Source organism: Melanerpes formicivorus, unplaced genomic scaffold (assembly GCF_026170545.1).
Source record: "Melanerpes formicivorus ecotype bairdi unplaced genomic scaffold, bMelFor1.0.p_v2 SCAF_39, whole genome shotgun sequence".
Taxonomy (NCBI): domain Eukaryota; kingdom Metazoa; phylum Chordata; class Aves; order Piciformes; family Picidae; genus Melanerpes; species Melanerpes formicivorus.
The window spans coordinates 3,054,969-3,072,940 of record NW_027142391.1 but is presented as its reverse complement, the minus strand read 5'-3'; the positions used below and the strand labels follow the sequence as shown (position 1 = coordinate 3,072,940).

The following is a 17,972-nucleotide window of genomic DNA, read 5'->3' as shown; positions in this document are numbered from 1 at the left end:
CTCTGGGGCTTGGGACATCAAGCTGCTGGAGCTTGGGACATCAAGCTGCTGGAGCAGGTCCAGAGGAGGTCACAGAGGTGATCAGAGGGCTGAAGAACCTCCCCTATGGGGAAGGATGGGAGAGCTGAGGTTGTTCAGCCTGGAGAAGAGAAGGCTCCAGGGAGACCTTAGAGCAGCCTGCCAGTACCTGAAGGGGCTCCAGGAGAGCTGGGGAAGGACTTTTGACAAGGGCTTGGGGTGATAGGACAAGGTGGAATGGATTGAAGCTTGAGAAGGGCAGATTGAGACTGGAGATTGGGAAGAAATTCTTTCCAGTGAGGGTAGGGAGACACTGGCACAGGTTGCCCAGGGAGGCTGTGGATGCCTGGAGGTGTTCAAGGCCAGGTGGGATGAGACCTTGAGCAGCCTGGGCTGGTGGGAGCTGTCCCTGCCCATGGAACTGGATGGTTTTTAAGGTCCCCTTCCAACCCAAACCTTTCCACAAATCCACCAACAAATCCTCAAAGCCCTCACATCATCAATGCCTCTCTGCACTTCCAGGCTCAGCATCAATTCCTTCTTCAGCCAGAAGGAACCTGTGTCCTAGCTGGCAGGAAACCTCCTGCTGGGAAGGCAGAAGAAGACCCTCAGGCATCTTCCTCTGCAGCTGAGCCAGAGGGCAAAGGAAACCACCCACCACCACCACCCCCAACCCCCAACCCCAGCAGAGATTCGTGGGAACAGCTGATGAGCTCACAGCACAGGGGAGCTGGGGCTGCCAGAGGCTCCTCTGTCACTGTGGGCTGCTCTCATCCTGTCAGCCAGCACCTCAGAGAGCTCTCTGCTTATCTGCAGCTGGCTCAGCTGGGTGGCAGGGCAGGACGTGCCTCAGGGGCTCCGCAGAGCAGCCTCCACCCTTGATCAGCATCACTTCTGAGAAGCTGCTGCCTGCTCCCTGGAATGCCCTGCCCAGATTCATCCACTCCACTCCCCCAGCCAGCTCAGCACGAGATGACAGCACTCAGGCCCCAGCAGACTTGCAAGGAGCTCTGCATCCCCAGCAGGGGCTCTGGGGCTTTCGGGGGGCTGCGTGTCCTGGGCTGCAGCACAAGTGTGGGCAGGAGGTCAAGGGAGGGGATGCTGCCCCTCTGCTCTGCCCCTCTGAGAGCACACCTGGGGTGCATGGGAGCCTCCAATGCAAGGAGGATGTGGATCTGTTGGGAGAGGGGCCAGACAGTGCCACAGAGATGCTCAGGGGGTTGGAGCACCTCTGCTATGAGGCCAGGCTGAAGGAGCTGGGGGCTTGTTCAGCCAGGAGAAGAAAAGTCTCCAGGAAGACCTTGGAGCAGGCTTCCAGTACCTGAAGAAGGCTCCAGGAAAGCTGGAGAGGGACTTTGTACAAGGGCTTGGAGTGACAGGATGAGGGGGAATGGGTTGAAGCTTGAGGGGGGGGCAGATTTAGACTGGAGATGAGGCAGAAATTCTTTCCTATGAGGCTGCTGAGACACAGGAACAGGCTGCTCAGACAAGTTGTGGAGGCTCCAAACTTGCAGGTGTTGAAAGCCAGGCTGGATGAGCCCTTGAGCAGCCTGGGCTGGTGGGAGGTGTCCCAGCCCATGGCAGTGGGGTTGGAACTGGACGAGCTTGAAGGTCCCCTTCCAAGCCAACCCATTCCATGATCTCAGACCTCCCAGGAGAGATTCACACCCAGCTGACAGAGAAAGCCCTGCAGGGGCAAAGCAGCAGTGCTGTGTGACCTCAGAGCCTGCAGAGCTCTCCCTCCCTTGGCTGAGCCTCTTGCCAGAACCCATTGCAGGCACTGGAAGGATCTCCTTCTGCTGGCTCCTTTGTGCCCCCCCAATCAGCCACAGCACACAGGTCCATCCCAGCTGCCAGCAGGGTTTATTCCAAGGGGCCAGCACCAGCCTTGGCATACACTGGAGGTGATTTGTATACACTGTATATACGCTTGGCAAGGGGCAACCGAAGGCCACCATATGTATAACATATAAGAAGGTTCTCTGTTTCAAAGCCTGCTCCCAGGCAGCAGTTGTGCTCCTGAGCACACTGCCTGCTGCAGAGGTGGGCATAGGGGGAGGAAAAATCATCCCTCGAAGGAATTCTCTACCAAGGAGTTCTAGTGAGGGGGGGGGGCACAAAGATCACTTCTCAGTTCTCTTTCAAGTTTTCTTCTTCCTCCTCCTTTCTTCTTCCTCCTCCTTTCTTCTGCCTCCTCCTTTCTTCTTCCCCCTCCTTTCTGCTTCCCCCTCCTTTCTTCTTCCTCGCTCCTTTCTTCTTCCTCCTCCTTTCTTCTTCCTCCTTCGCTTCCTCCTCCTTTCGTCTTCCTCCGCCTTTCTTCTTCCTCCTTCCTTCCTCCTCCTTTCTTCCTCCTCCTTCCTTCCTCCTCCTTCCTTCCTCCTCCTTCCTTCCTCCTCCTTCCTTCCTCCTCCTTCCTTCCTCCTCCTTTCTCTTCTCCTTCCTCCTCCTTTCTCTTCTCCTTCCTCCTCCTTTCTCTTCTCCTTCCTCCTCCTTTCTCTTCTCCTTCCTCCTCCTTTCTCTTCTCCTTCCTCCTCCTTTCTCTTCTCCTTCCTCCTCCTTTCTCTTCTCCTTCCTCCTCCTTTCTCTTCTCCTTCCTCCTCCTTTCTCTTCTCCTTCCTCCTCCTTTCTCTTCTCCTTCCTCCTCCTTTCTCTTCTCCTTCCTCCTCCTCCTTTTTCTCCTTCTTCCTCCTCCTCCTTTCTCTCCTTCTTCCTCCTCCTTTCTCTCCTTCTTCCTCCTCCTTTCTCTTCTCCTTCCTCCTCCTTTCTCTTCTCCTTTCTCCTCCTCCTTTCTCTCCTCCTTCCTCCTCCTCCTTTCTCTCCTTCTTCCTCCTCCTCCTTTCTCTCCTTCTTCCTCCTCCTTTCTCTCCTTCTTCCTCCTCCTTTCTCTTCCTTTCTCTCCTTCTTCCTCCCTTTTCTTCTTCTTCTTCCTCCCTTTTCTTCTTCTTCTTCCTCCCTTTTCTTCTTCTTCTTCCTCCCTTTTCTTCTTCTTCTTCCTCCCTTTTCTTCTTCTCCTTCTTGAAATTTGCCCCTGAGGCACTGAAATGCCAGAATGCAGCCAGAACCCTTCAAGGTTCCTCACAGCCACTTTGGAACTTTGCTAATCTAAACAAAAGCCCTGAATGCCGGCCCAAAGAGCAGGGCAATTATCCTGGGGAAGGGGGGGCGGGGGGACGATGACACACGGCAGAAGTGAAATTCATTCCATGCAATGCATCTGAACTGCACAGAGACCAAACCAGGAAGGGTTCTGAGGGGAGGTTCCACTGCCAGCATGCACCAGGGGATCATCCAGGGCAGACAGCTGAGACACCTCTCCAGACTTAATCTTTGCAGCTCTTGGCTCAAATGCAACCCTTGCTGCAGTGTGTTAAGAGCTGAGCTCTGGCCTCTCATCACCAGAGAACACCCAAGGAGCTTCTCCTTCCTAAACCATCCCCCAAGTGATCATCCAGCAGCAGCAGCAGAACTCCAAACACCCACACAGGTGCTCCTTGAAGCCAACAGACCTTCCCCAGCACCAAACTTACTTGGTGGCTTCCTCCCCACATCCACAGCAAGCAGTCAGCTCCCCCAGAACAATCTGGCTGTGGAGATGGCCCAGCCTGACTTGCAGCAGCCTTGCTGATTCAGACAGGCACAGCAGGGCACCCAGCACAACAGGATGTCCCCCAGAGAGGAAGCAACAACTTGTGTGGGCTGCAGAAGGCTCCTGATGGTTTCCTCAGCTGCCACGTGGCAGCACCTAGAGCTCACAGGGCAGGCCAAGAGCCACCCTGCCCTCTCCCCTGCTCTTGGACCACAGGCTTCCACTCACAGTGCTCCCACCAGCAGTCACCATTCCCTTTGTCTTCTGGCAAGCCACACAGCCTGCCTGGCACACAGCCTGCCTGACACACAGCCTGCCTGGCACACAGCCTGCCTGCCACACAGCCTGCCTGCCACACAGCCTGCCTGCCACACACCTGAAGAGGAGGACACTGAGACACTTGCACTGCTCAGCTCTGCTCAGGCCACACCTTGAGTCCTGCATCCAGTTCTGGGCTCCTCAGGTCAAGAAGGACATTGAGAGACTTGAAGGTGTCCAGAGAAGGGCAACAAAGCTGGGGAGGGGTCTGGAGCACAGCCCTGGGAGGAGAGGCTGAGGGAGCTGGGGTTGCTTAGCCTGCAGAAGAGGAGGCTCAGGGGAGACCTTCTTGCTCTCTCCAGCTCCCTGCAGGGAGGTTGTAGCCAGGTGGGGCTTGGTCTCTTCTCCCAGGCAAGCAGCAGCAGAACAAGAGGACACAGTCTCAAGCTGTGCCAGGGTAGGTTCAGGCTGGAGGTGAGGAGAAAGTTCTTCCCAGGAAGAGTAATTGGCCATTAGGATGTGCTGCCCAGGGAGGTGGTGGAGTCCCCATCCCTGGAGGTGTTTAGGAACAGCCTGGATGAGGCCCTTGGTGCCATGGTTGAGTTGATCAGATGGTGCTGGGTATTAGGTAACAGGTTGGACCTGATGATCTCTGAGGTCTTTTCCAGCCTTATTGATTCGATGGTTCTGTGGCTCACCAGAGGTGGGACTTAGCTGCTGTGCAGGATTTGAGCTCTTAGGAAAGCAAAAGCAGAGTGGTTTAGCTTGCAGATCTCAGCAGCAGAGAGGAGAGGCTGTTTCTTGGCTAAGTGAAGGAGACAGAGCACCCTGGATGCTGCTGGCACTGGAGAGCCTGAGCACAGGACTTGGCACAACAAATAGCCACGAGGGGATTGGATGTGGCACTTGGAGCCATGGTTTAGCTGTCAGGAGGTGCTGGGTGATCTCTGCTTGCATCTCTGAGGTCTTTTCCAGCCTGGGTGGTTCTGTGATCTCTGTGGAGGTTTTCCAGCAGTGGCAGAGCTGGAGCTGCCTGGGGACCAGGAGCAGTTCCATTTGCCAGCCCTGGCAGTGCTCAGTGGGCTGAGATGACATTTACTCAGTGGGGGATGCTTGAGGAAATGCAGGCAGGGAGAAGTGGCAGCGAGAAGTCCTCTCTCAGCTGTCACTTCCCAGCCAGGCACCAGCCCTGAGGTGCACAGCCAAGCCTGAGGGTGACCTGCAGGGGCAGCTGACCCTGGAGGCACATCTGCTGTGTGCCACCCAACTGCATCCAGAAGAAGTAACTTGGGACAATGAAAGGAGGAGGAAGAAGCTGGCTGGGTTCCTCGGGGGGGGTGGTCTCAAGTGAGGAGAGTTCACCTGGGAGCTAGACTGAAACACTGGAGATGTCTGCCCTGAGCACAGAGGTGCTCAGCTTAGCCTCTCAGCACTGCAACACAAGGTAGAAACCCAGTCAGAAATCGGGGGGGGGGGGGGGGGGGGGTACAAGTCCCCTGCTCAATGAGCAGCTCTTAGAGCTTCACAACTGCTCTCTGCAGGCCAAAGCCCTCCCACCACACACAGCACAGCCTGGAAAGGCACTGGGAACTGCACCCACTCCACCCTGCCAAGGGGGATGCTGCAGGCAAGCACCTGCCTGAGGGAAAGGATCTCCTGAGCCCACCAAGAACAGCTGCTCCCACGGGTCCTAAGGCCAAAGCAGCCACCCCAGGAGACCCAAAGGAGCTGCAGGGCAAGGAGAGAGCTGCCCACAGCTACCCTGGGAGCCACAGAAGGCTCTGGCAGGGCAAGGAGAGAGCTGCCCACAGCCACCCAGGGAGCCACTGAAGGCTCTGGCAGGGCAAGGAGAGAGCTGCCCACAGCCACCCAGGGAGCCACAGAAGGCTCTGGCTCAGCACAGGTTACCATGGGTCGGGCTCAGAAGTGCAGGGAAGGCTGAGGTGAGGTGGAGTCAGTTTTTGATGAGAGTGGAGTTGGAGTCGATGTGTTCCTCCTGGACAGGAATTCGACAGCTCTGTGGTGCTGAAAGATCATCATGATGATAAGAATAATGCAGTAATAACAATAACAAGGAGAGGGGGGAGAAGGAGAGGAGGAAGGAGAGGAGGAAGGAGAGGAGGAAGGAGAGGAGGAAGGAGAGGAGGAAGGAGAGGAGGAAGGAGAGGAGGAAGGAGAGGAGGAAGGAGAGGAGGAAGGAGAGGAGGAAGGAGAGGAGGAAGGAGAGGAGGAAGGAGAGGAGGAAGGAGAGGAGGAAGGAGAGGAGGAAGGAGAGGAGGAAGGAGAGGAGGAAGGAGAGGAGGAAGGAGAGGAGGAAGGAGAGGAGGAAGGAGAGGAGGAAGGAGAGGAGGAAGGAGAGGAGGAAGGAGAGGAGGAAGGAGAGGAGGAAGGAGAGGAGGAAGGAGAGGAGGAAGGAGAGGAGGAAGGAGAGGAGGAAGGAGAGGAGGAAGGAGAGGAGGAAGGAGAGGAGGAAGGAGAGGAGGAAGGAGAGGAGGAAGGAGAGGAGGAAGGAGAGGAGGAAGGAGAGGAGGAAGGAGAGGAGGAAGGAGAGGAGGAAGGAGAGGAGGAAGGAGAGGAGGAAGGAGAGGAGGAAGGAGAGGAGGAAGGAGAGGAGGAAGGAGAGGAGGAAGGAGAGGAGGAAGGAGAGGAGGAAGGAGAGGAGGAAGGAGAGGAGGAAGGAGAGGAAGAAGGAGAGGAAGAAGGAGAGGAGGAAGGAGAGGAGGAAGGAGAGGAGGAAGGAGAGGAGGAAGGAGAGGAGGAAGGAGAGGGAGGAGTTTGGTTTAGGTGACCTGGCTGTGAGCAACCTTCTATAGTGTGAGGTGTCCCTGGCCATGGCAGGGGGTTGGAGCTGGCTGAGCCTTGAGGTCCCTTCCAAGCCTGACCACTCTGTGGTTCTATGACCTCTGGGGTCCCTTCCACCCTGAGCCATTCTAGGCAAAGGGACTTGAGGGACCTCTGGAGGTTCCTCATGTTACCTCTGGCTCAGTGCTTGTCTTCCCAGCCCGTGCTAGGTGACCTCCAGCCCAGGGAGCACTGAACACTCGCTTGCCCATCGCTCTGGGAATGGAGCAGCAGGCAGCTGTGGGCTGCCAGGCTGCCACTTCACTCAGCTCTCCTCACTCAAACCCTCCCTCTGTCTGCAGGGGACACTTCAAGACAGTTCCCCTTCCATCCAGAGCAGCTCAACCCAAACCACAACATACTCCAAATGTAAAGCCTGCTGGGTCTGGATCCCCTCTGTCCTGAGAGGATTCCCTGCACAAGAACCATTCCATCACCTGGAGGGGAGGAAGCTGGGAGGTTAACATCAGAGCAAGAGAATCCTTCTGCATGGCAACAGGAATGGAATCCATGCTCTCTAAGGATGCAAACTCAAGAGACTAACCCCCAGGGCCCCCCAAAACCACACAGAGGATCAGCCACCAGAGCAGATGACACTGAGCTGCTGGCCAGGGAGGCTTCAGCGTGGCTGAAAGAGTTACCCAGGTTCAAAGAGGAGCTCTGAGTATTCTCTCCCCTGTGTTTCTGGCCCCAGAAAAGCCAACTCACGCTGGAGGTTGCTTCTGCAGGGCCTCTTCTTGCTCTGGTTCTTGGCTGCTTGGATGACCAGCAGGAGGATGGAGATGCCACTCACCAGAAGCAGCATCAGACAGACAAGGATGAGGGATAAAGACCCTGGCAACAAGAACACACACACTAAACCCAAAGGTTCTAGCTGGAGTCTCCATGGCCTTCCAGCTTCAGGAGGAGGAACCTCCTGTCCCCAGCATAAGGACATGGAGCTGCTGCAGCAGGTCCAGAGGAGGCCACCAAGATGAGCAGAGGGCTGCAGAACCTCCTCTGTGGGAAGAGGCTGAGAGGCTTGGGGCTGTTCAGCCTGGAGAAGGCTCTGGGGAGACCTTAGAGCAGCCCTCCAGTCCCTGTAGGGGCTCCAGGAGAGCTGGGGAGGGACATTTTCACAGGGGCTTCCTGAAATAGGATGAGAGGCAATGGCTTGGAGCTGGGACAGGGCAGATTTAGAGTCATAGAATCAGTCAGGGTTGGAAGGCACCACAAGGCTCAGCCAGTTCCAACCCCCCTGCCATGGGCAGGGACACCCCACACTAGATCAGGCTGCCCAGAGCCTGGAGATCAGGAAGAAATTCTTCACAGTGAGGCTGGGGAGACTCTGGCACAGGCTGCCCAGGGAGGCTGTGGCTGCCTCCTCCCTGGAGGTGTCCAAGGCCAGGCTGGATGAAGCCTTGAGCAAGCTGGGCTGGTGGGAGGTGTCCCTGCCCGTGGCTGGGTGTTGGAGCTGGCTGAGCTTGCAGGTCCCTTCCAACCCAGCCCAGTCTGTGACTCTATGAACCCAGAACCCCAGCAGTGCCCCTGGAGCACCCAGGAGTCCCAGCTGCCAGGGAGATCAGCAGGACACCTGGAGTGCTGTGCATGCCTCACTGCAATACAGACAGGGCTTGGGAGCAAGAAGTGGCTTCCTGTCCAGCAAAGCCAGGTCCAAGTGCAAACTCCTGACCAGCTCCAGCAAGCAGAGAGAGACTAAAACTTGCCCATCTCCCTCTCCTTGCCCATCCCTCTCCTTGCCCATCCCTCTCCTTGCCCATCCCCCTCTCCTTGCCCATCCCTCTCCTTGCCCATCCCTCTCCTTGCCCATCCCTCTCCTTGCCCATCCCCTCTCCTTGCCCATCCCCCTCTCCTTGCCCATCCCTCTCCTTGCCCATCCCTCTCCTTGGCCATTGCCTCTCCTTGGCCATCCCTCTCCTTGCCCATCTCCCTCTCCTTGCCCATCTCCCTCTCCTTGCCCATCCCTCTCCTTGCCCATCTCCCTCTCCTTGCCCATCTCCCTCTCCTTGCCCATCCCTCTCCTTGCCCATCTCCCTCTCCTTGCCCATCTCCCTCTCCTTGCCCATCCCTCTCCTTGCCCATCTCCCTCTCCTTGCCCATCTCCCTCTCCTTGCCCATCTCCCTCTCCTTGCCCATCCCTCTCCTTGCCCATCCCCTCTCCTTGCCCATCTCCCTCTCCTTGCCCATCCCTCTCCTTGTCCATCCCTCTCCTTGCCCATCCCTCTCCTTGCCCATCTCCCTCTCCTTGCCCATCCCTCTCCTTGCCCATCCCTCTCCTTGCCCATCTCCCTCTCCTTGCCCATCTCCCTCTCCTTGCCCATCTCCCTCTCCTTGCCCATCCCTCTCCTTGCCCATCTCCCTCTCCTTGCCCATCCCTCTCCTTGCCCATCCCTCTCCTTGCCCATCTCCCTCTCCTTGCCCATCCCTCTCCTTGCCCATCCCTCTCCTTGCCCATCTCCCTCTCCTTGCCCATCTCCCTCTCCTTGCCCATCCCTCTCCTTGCCCATCTCCCTCTCCTTGCCCATCTCCCTCTCCTTGCCCATCCCTCTCCTTGCCCATCTCCCTCTCCTTGCCCATCTCCCTCTCCTTGCCCATCCCTCTCCTTGCCCATCCCTCTCCTTGCCCATCTCCCTCTCCTTGCCCATCCCTCTCCTTGCCCATCCCCTCTCCTTGCCCATCTCCCTCTCCTTGCCCATCCCCTCTCCTTACCCCAGTTAGTTTCTGTGGGGCTGCTGTTTGTGTCCAGGCAGATGGAAGGACTCAGGCTGGGTCTGGATGGAGAGGAGGTGGCTGTGGAGACGTTGTCCTGGCGGCCAGAGGTGGAAAGGTTCAAGGCAGGTGTTGCTCTCGGGGGGCTGGCTGGCTGTGAGGCATGGTTGCTGCACACAGCATCAGTGGATTTTGTTCCTGCTTGCAGGGTGGTTTTCCCCAGAAGGCTGCAGCTGGAGATGTGAAATGAGTTAGTGCTGTGTGGCAGGCAGCTCAGGAGGGACTTCCAAAGGGCTGGAGGGAGTGAGCATTGCAATCCTGGCTCTCCCAGCAGGAGCTCAGGTTCCCCTTCCCTGCATTCTGCAGCCAGGTACAAAGTTGAAGCTATCACTGAGGTCAAAAAAGGGACCCCAGGAACAGCAGCCCTGATCCTCTGCTGCCCTTGGCCTCTCTACAGGTAACAGCCTCGAAGCACATCTGGCAAAGGAACCTTTTGCTACAGGGGGGGAAATAAAAACCCATCCAGAGCCTCACTGAAGAAAAAAGGCTGAGGAAAAGGTTGCTGCTGGGGAGAGGAAGGGCAGAAGGCACAAAAATGCTTCTGATCAGTTCACAGAGTGCTGAAGGCTGCTGCAGGATGAGGGAGGGGATTCTGCCCCCCTGCTCTGCTCTGCTGAGACCCCACCTGGAGCACTGCACCCAGTCCTGCTGTCCTCAGCATAAGAGGGACCTGGAGCTGCTGGAGCAGATCCAGAGTAGGCCACAAAGATGAGCAGAGGGCTGCAGAACCTCCCCTGTGGGGACAGGCTGAGAGAGTGCTGAAGGCTGCTGCAGGATGAGGGAGGGGATTCTGCCCCCCTGCTCTGCTCTGCTGAGACCCCACCTGGGTCTGCACCCAGTCCTGCTGTCCTCAGCATAAGAGGGACCTGGAGCTGCTGGAGCAGATCCAGAGGAGGCCACAAAGATGATCAGAGGGCTGCAGAACCTCCCCTGGGGGGACAGGCTGAGAGAGCTGGGGACAGGCTGAGAGAGTGCTGAAGGCTGCTGCAGGATGAGGGAGGGGATTCTGCCCCCCTGCTCTGCTCTGCTGAGACCCCACCTGGGTCTGCACCCAGTCCTGCTGTCCTCAGCATAAGAGGGACCTGGAGCTGCTGGAGCAGATCCAGAGGAGGCCACAAAGATGAGCAGAGGGCTGCAGAACCTCCCCTGGGGGGACAGGCTGAGAGAGCTGGGGCTGTTCAGCCTGGAGAAGGCTCCAGGGAGACCTTAGAGCAACCTTCCAGTAGCTGAAGGAGGCTGCAAGCAAGCTGGGCAGGAGCTTTTGAGAGGGGCTTGGAGTGACAGGATGAGAGGGAATGGATTGAAGCTGGAGGAGGGCAGATGGAGACCCAAACCATTCTATGAACCTAGGAGGAACATGGTTCCATTGCCCCTGCCCCAGGTCTGCTCTGCACACAGCCACCTGGGCACCACCAGCTGCAGAGGGGAGCCCAGAATGCTGCTCTGAACCTGCCTGGAGCAGTGATACCTACTTGGTCCAAGGCTGGCAGTTTTCATTATGCCCCAGGGAATAAGATCCTTCAGGACATGGAGAGCAAACTGGGGGAAACAAAAAAGGAAGAGGTGGAGTTGGAGCTCCTGGCAGTGCCCCAGGGAGTGCAGCAACAGCTCAGGGGAGCAGCCCAGCTTAGAGAACACCCCCAGCAAAACCCACCCCCATCCCCAACCCACCCCCTAAAACCATAGCCATTGGGTCAGGAGTGAGGCAACATTCCTGACAGTGAGGGTGGGGAGACGCTGCAGCAGGTTGCCAGGCTGTGGATGCCCCAGGGAGGCTGTGGGGTGCCCCAGGGAGGCTGTGGGTGCCCCAGGGAGGCTGTGGGGTGCCCCAGGGAGGCTGTGGGGTGCCCCAGGGAGGCTGTGGGTGCCCCAGGGAGGCTGTGGATTCTCCCTCCCCTGGAGGTGTTCAAGGCCAGGCTGGATGAGATCAGGCTGGCCAGAGACTGGAGATCAGGAAGAAATTCTTCACAGGCAGGGTGGGGAGACTCTGGAACAGGTTGCTCAGGGAGGTCATGGCTGCCCCCTCCCTGGAGCTGTCCAAGGCCAGGCTGCATGAAGCCTTGAGCAGCCTGGGCTGGTGGGAGGGGTCCCTGCCCATGGCAGGGGGGTTGGAAGTGGATGAGCTTGAAGGTCCCTTCCAACCTGAACATCTCCAGAGGAGGAGACTCCACAACCCCTCTGGGCAGCCTGCTCCAGTGCTTCTGTCCAGAAGTCCCTTGCAACCCTCTTGCCAAAGCAGGATGAGCTGAGGCAGGTCTCAGAGGAGCACAATCAGATGGATTCTGACTGTCTCCAGAGGAGGAGACTCCACAGCCCCTCTGGGCAGCCTGCTCCAGTGGTTGTGTGACTCTTCCCTCCAGAGGTCCCTTCCAGCCCTCTTGCCAAAGCAGGATGAGCTGAGGCAGGTCTCAGAGGAGCACAATCAGATGGATTCTGAATGTCTCCAGAGCAGGACACTCCACAACCTCCCTGGGCAGCCTGCTCCAGTGCTTCTGTGACTCTTCTCTCCAGAGGTCCCTTCCAACCTGAACATCTCCAGAGAAGGAGACTCCACAGCCTCTCTGGGCAGCCTGCTCCAGTGCTTCTGTGGCTTGATGTTCAGAAGTCCATTCCAACCCTCCTGCCAAAGCAGGATGAGCTGAGGCAGGTCTCAGAGGAGCACAATCAGATGGATTCTGACTGTCTCCAGTGGAGGAGACTCCACAACCCCTCTGGGCAGCCTGCTCCAGTGGTTCTGTGACTCTTCTCTCCAGAGGACCCTTCCAACCTGAACATCTCCAGAGGAGGAGACACCACAGCCTCTCTGGGCAGCCTGCTCCTGTGGCTTGATGTCCAGAGGTCCCTTGCAACCCTCTTGCCAAAGCAGGATGAGCTGAGGCAGGTCTCAGAGGAGCACAATCAGATGGATTCTGACTGTCTCTTCTCAGATCTTGCTCAGATGGATTCTGAGCAAGAGACTCCACAGCCTCTCTGGGCAGCCTGCTCCAGTGGTTCTGTGGCTTGATGTCCAGAGGTCCCTTCCAACCCAGCCCACTCTGGAATCCATGAGGAGCTCCATGGGTTCATTTCAGCCTGCAGCTGGGAAGGTTTCCTGCCCTCCCTGCTGGCTCTTTGTGGCTGGTGGCCAGGAGAGCACCAGGATCTCCCAGCCAGGATGGGCACAGTGCCTCTGCTCTAACAGTTGTGTGGAGCCAGCAAGGAGCTCAAGGGGAAAGGCTTTCACAGGAGGGGAGCCAACCACCTCCCCCGGAGTGGGAGCAGAGGCTGGGGAGCTGCCAGCCAGCACTGACTTACCGCTTCCTGGGGGGGTGCCCGGCACCGGCATGAAGCCTGCGCGGCACCTGCAGAGCCTGTCAGAGGTCTTCTCACACTTCTTCACTTCCACACTGCCCCTCCCTAGCAGCAGAATTCAGGGGGGAGTGAGAGACAAGAAAAGAAAGGGGGGGGGGGGAAGGGGAAATGTTACCCAGTGCCTCCCTGTGGTGTGCAACAGCAGCCGCAGAGAGCAGAGCCCAGCAGCACCTCCCAAAGCAGCAGGCTCCAGGCAGTGCCAGGCTGCTGCCCTTTGCAGGCTCTGCCAGCAGTGCCGCCCAGGACCAGCCCAGGAGGGAAAAATTCCTCACTCTCTGCTGGTTAGACTCATAGAACCACAGAATCAGTGAGGCTGGAGAAGACCTCAGAGAGCATCGAGCCCAAGCTGGCACCCAGCACCTCCTGACAGCTAAACCATGGCTCCAAGTGCCACATCCAAGCCCCTCCTGAACACCTTCCCACCACCTCCCTGGGCAGCACATCCCAAGGGCCAATTCCTCTTGCTGGGAAGAACTTTCTCCTCACCTCCAGCCTAAGTGTGGGGACTGGGATGAGAGGGAATGGATTGCAGCTGGAGGAGGGAATGGATTGAGCCTGGAGGTCAGGAAGAAACTTCCCCTGGCACAGCCTGAGACAAGTTCCTGAGAGGAGGTCGGAGTGAGGGGGGGGGGTTGGTCTCTTTTCCCTTGTAACAAGAGATGGGAGGAGAAGGAAATGGCCTCGAGTTACATCAGGGCAGGTTTGGGATGGACATCAGAAGAAACTTCTTCACTGGAAGGCTTCTCAAAGACTGGAAAAGCCTCCTCAGGGAGGTGGTGGAATGCCCATTCCCAGAGGAGCTGGAATGCCCATCCCTGGAGGGGGGTTAACACTGGCACAGGTTGCCCAGGGAGGTGGTGGAAGCCTCCTGCCTGGAGGGGTTTGCAGCCAGGCTGGAGGTGGCTGTGAACAACCTGCTGTGGTGTGAGGTGTCCCTGGCCATGGCAGGGGGCTTGGAGCTGGCTGAGCCTTGAGCTCCCTTCCAACCCTGACAGCTCTGTGATTTAAATCCCCATCCCTGGAGATGCTTACAAAACCCCCACAGAGCTGTGGTGCTGAGGGCCATGGTTCAGCAGCAGCCTTGGCAGAGTTAGAGAGTCCCAGAAAGAGGAACTGGCCACTGGGATGTGCTGCCCAGGGGGGTGGTGGGAAGGTGTTCAAGAGGGGCTTGGATGTGGCACTTGGAGCTGTGGGTTAGCTGTCAGGAGGTGCTGGGTGACAGCTTGGACTTGCTGATCTCTGAGGTCTTTTCCAACCTGGCTGATTCTGTGACTCTGTGGTTGGGCTGGATGGTTTTCAAGGTCAAAGCTGAAACATCTTTCCAGCCCAAATGGTTCCATGAGCCTAGGAGAGGAGCTGCTGAAGTGCTAAGCCAGACCTTGGACTTGCTGCTCTGAAGCGAGAGGCTGGATGGCTTCAGCCTTTAGGGAGCATGCAAGGGTGCCAGAGCACATGGAGGCTGCTTGCCCCCCAGGTCTGTATCAAGAAGGGGCCAGTGCAGAGGTGACTCACAGGTGTCACAGACTGTGCAGCTGCTGCAGAACCTGTGGCTGTGCTCACTGCTGAAGTGTCCCTCCCGGCAGGGTCTGCAGACGGTGTCCTGCTTGGCCGTGCAGCGGAGCTGCATTCCCTCACCTGAAAGAAAGAGCAGCTGATGGGCAGCAGCAGCCAACCCTCCTCCCTTCCATGCATCTGAATCAGAGTGGCCCAGAAAGAGGCTCTGCCACTCACCCCCCTGGCTGAGGGCAATCATAGAATCAAGAAGGTTGGAAAAGACTTCAGGGATCATCAAGTCCAACCTGGCACCCAACACCTCCTGACAGCTAACCCATGGCTCCAAGTGCCACATCCAATCCCCTCCTGAAGACCTCCAGGGATGGGGACTCCACCACCTCCCTGGGCAGCACATTCCCATGGCCAGTCTCTCTTTCTGGGAAGAATTTCTTCCTCACCTCCAGCCTAAACCTCCCCCGGCACAGCTTGAGACTGTGGCCTCTTGTTCTGGTGCTGGGTGCCTGGGAGAAGAGACCAACCCCCACCTGGCTCCAACCTCCCTTCAGGGAGCTGGAGAGAGCAATGAGGTCTCCCCTGAGCCTCCTCTTCTGCAGGGATGGGGACTCCACCACCTCCCTGGGCAGCACATTCCCAATGCCTAACAACTCTCTCTGGGAAGAACTTTCTCCTCCCCTCCAGCCTAAACCTCCCCTGGCACAGCTTGAGACTGTGTCCTCTTGTTCTGGTGCTGCTTGCCTGGGAGATGAGACCAACCCCCACCTGGCTACAACCTCCCTTCAGGAACTTGGAAGGGACTTCAGTGAGCACCAAGTCACAGACTGACAGAGTGGGTTGGGTTGGAAGGGACTTCAGAGATCATCCAATTCCAAACCCCCTGCCAGGGGCAGGGACATCTCCCACCAGCCCAGGCTGCTCATCCAGCCTGGCCTTGAACACCTCCAGGCAGGAGGCAGCCACAGCCTCCCTGGGCAGCCTGTGCCAGTGCCTCCCCACCCTCACTGGAAAGGATTTCTTCCTCACCTCCAGTCTCAATCTGCCCTCCTCCAGCTTCAATCCATTCCCTCTCATCCTATCACTCCTAGCCCTTGTCAGAACTCCCTGCCCAGCTTTCTTGTAGCCCCCTTCAGGTGCTGCAAGCCTCTTGGTTCATCCCTTCCCTTTCTCTGTGCTCCATCAACTGCTGCCAGGGGCAAAACAGAGATTTTCCTGGTGCCCAGAATCTATGCAGCACATTTCTACATCTTTACTCTCTCCCAATCAGGAAGAGGCTGTGAGGAAATGCTTCCTCAGCAGCAGCAGCAAAAGAGAGAAATTAAAGCCTGATAAAAGTCCTTTCAGTGTAAGGAGGAAGAAAAACCTCCAGAGAGAAAGGATTTTGCTAGCTGCATACAAACTTCCTTGACCTGGAGTTTGGAAAGCCTCAGATGGAAGCAGCTTGGGAGGATAATGCAATAAACTGACTCAGGTCTTAAGTTAAAGGTTAGATTGATGCCAGCTGGGGTCTTGGAAGCTCCCAGCACTGCCAGCAGCTCCCACCAGGTCTGCTTTTGTGCAGCAGGCTCCTGGGTGAAGAGAGCAACCCCCCTGAAAGAGGCACAGGGCATCCCCAGGCAAGATGGGAAGGTGCAGCTTCAGTTACAGACACAGCTCTTCACAAGGAGGGTGGTGAGATGCTGCAGGGGTGGTGAGACACTGCAGCAGGCTTGCCCAGGGATGGGGCTGAGGCTCTGTCCCTAGAGACACTGAAGATCAGACTTGATGTGGCCCTGGGCAGCCTGAACTGCCACAGAAGCACAGCATGGCTCAGCCTGGACCTCAATGAGGTTGGAAAAGACCTCAGAGAGCAGCAAGTCCAACCTGCTCCCCAACACCATCTGATCAACTCAACCATGGCTCCAAGTGCCTCATCCAGGCTCTTCTAAAACACCTCAAACTAAACCATGGCTCCAAGTGCCACATCCAAGCCCCTCCTGAACTCCTCCAGGGATGGGGACTCCACCACCTCCCTGGGCAGCACATCCCAAGGGCCAATCTCTCTTCCTGGGAAGAACTTTCTCCTCACCTCCAGCCTAAACCTCCCCTGGCACAGCTTGAGACTGTGGCCTCTTGTTCTGGTGCTGCTTGCCTGGGAAAAGAGCCCAACCCCCACCTGGCTACAACCTCCCTGCAGGGAGCTGGAGAGAGCAAGAAGGTCTCCCCTGAGCCTCCTCTTCTGCAGGCTAAGCAACCCCAGCTCCCTCAGCCTCTCCTCCCAGGGCTGTGCTCCAGACCCCTCCCCAGCTTTGTTGCCCTTCTCTGGACACCTTCAAGCCTCTCAATGTCCTTCTTGACCTGAGGAGCCCAGAACTGGGCACCTACTCCAACCTCCCCACCGCAGGCAGGGACACCTCTCAGCTAGACTCAGCTACTCCAGGCTGCCCAGGGAGCTGGCTGAATCCTCACCCCTGGAGGGGTTTCCAAGAGGCAGAGCTGTGGTGCTGAGGGCCAGGGCTCAGCCCCAGCCTTAGGCAGAGTCAGAGGATGGTTGGACTGACTGAGCCTAAAGCTCATTTCCGACCCAAAGGATTCTGAGTCTCCTTCTCTCAGCTCCCACTCAATGAAGGGCACCAGCCTGGCACAGTAAGGAAGCTGAGCCCCACAGAAGGTGTTCAGGGTCGTGCAGCTCTCTCAGAGGGAGAACTTCCCTAAGCTTAGGAGGTCACAGAGCTAAGCCTTGCCAGTCTAGATGGAGAGAAGCCTCCTCACCACTTTATCCCCACCTTAAACTCCCTAGAGTTGAGTATTTCCCCCCAGCTGCTTCCCAGCCTCAGAGGGGGCTGGAACCCAAGAGCTGCCACCACTGCCTCTGCCCCAAACAACCCCAGCCCAGAGCAAATCACTCACCAGGGGCACAGTCCTTGCAGCACCTCCCACCGTAGACGTGCTCACGCTCCTTGCACCTCAGCCCCAGGCCCAGGCTGCTGCTGGCTGCCAGCAGCACCAAGGGGAGAGCAGAGAAGGCTGAGTGAAAGCCCACAGCTCCCATGGTCCAGCCCAATCCTGCCTGCAGGGCTGGCAAACCCTTGGCTGAGTGCTTCTCACCCTGCTGGTGGCCCCGCACAAACCCGGTGTGTCAGCCAGGGGGAAATTCCCAGCCTGTTTTCCACGCCCCCAGCCCTTCACCCCACGCCCTGCAAAGCTCAGCCTGGGCTTTGGGGCTGCTTTTTTTCTGTTCTTTTCTCTCTCCCCTTTGCATTTCACCACTCAGAAGATTCATAGGCACAAAGAGAGGGAGCTGCAAAGCTGGCCGGGTGGCTATCCATAGCCTTACAGCAGAGGAGTGGCTCCAGCGGGGTGCAGGACCTCTCCCCGCACAGGGTTGGAGCCTTGAGCTGCCACAGAGGATCCTTCTGCTGGGGAGGAGTCAGCAGTAAGGCAACACAGAGGCAGTGCCCGGCCTGCACCAGGCAGAGTGTGGCCAGCAGCAGCAGGGAGGTCATTCCTCTGCCCATGGAGGTCATTCCTGTGCACATGGAGGTCATTCCTGTGCCCAGGGAGTGCATTCCTCTGCCCATGGAGGTCACTCCTGTGCACATGGAGGTCATTCCTGTGCACATGGAGGTCATTCCTGTGCCCAGGGAGTGCATTCCTCTGC

At 57.6% G+C, this 17,972-nt stretch overlaps 1 protein-coding gene across 1 annotated transcript; it reads right to left on the bottom strand.

Moving 5' to 3' along the window:
• Positions 1-4,344: 4,344 nt before the first annotated feature.
• LOC137451011 (tumor necrosis factor receptor superfamily member 4-like) lies at positions 4,345-17,491 on the bottom strand. The gene is made up of 8 exons (XM_068158076.1): positions 17,222-17,491; positions 14,336-14,458; positions 12,767-12,868; positions 10,945-11,011; positions 9,413-9,645; positions 7,412-7,537; positions 5,771-5,887; positions 4,345-5,294 (listed from the first exon to the last, which is right to left on the bottom strand). The coding sequence occupies exons 1-7, from the start codon at positions 17,361-17,363 to the stop codon at positions 5,817-5,819; spliced, it is 864 nt and encodes a 287-aa protein (XP_068014177.1). The 5' UTR covers positions 17,364-17,491; the 3' UTR covers positions 4,345-5,294; positions 5,771-5,816.
• Positions 17,492-17,972: the final 481 nt, after the last annotated feature.

Excerpts from the sequence above, each read along its gene's own strand:
- LOC137451011 (XM_068158076.1), bottom strand. The coding sequence starts at position 17,363 with ATGGGAGCTGTGGGCTTTCACTCAGCCTTCTCTGCTCTCCCCTTGGTG. Across the intron at positions 9,646-10,944 it reads AACTGCCAGCCTTGGACCAA|CTGCAGCCTTCTGGGGAAAA; the intron begins GTAGGTATCACT and ends TCACATCTCCAG. Across the intron at positions 7,538-9,412 it reads CCCCACAGAAACTAACTGGG|GGTCTTTATCCCTCATCCTT; the intron begins GTAAGGAGAGGG and ends TCTTGTTGCCAG.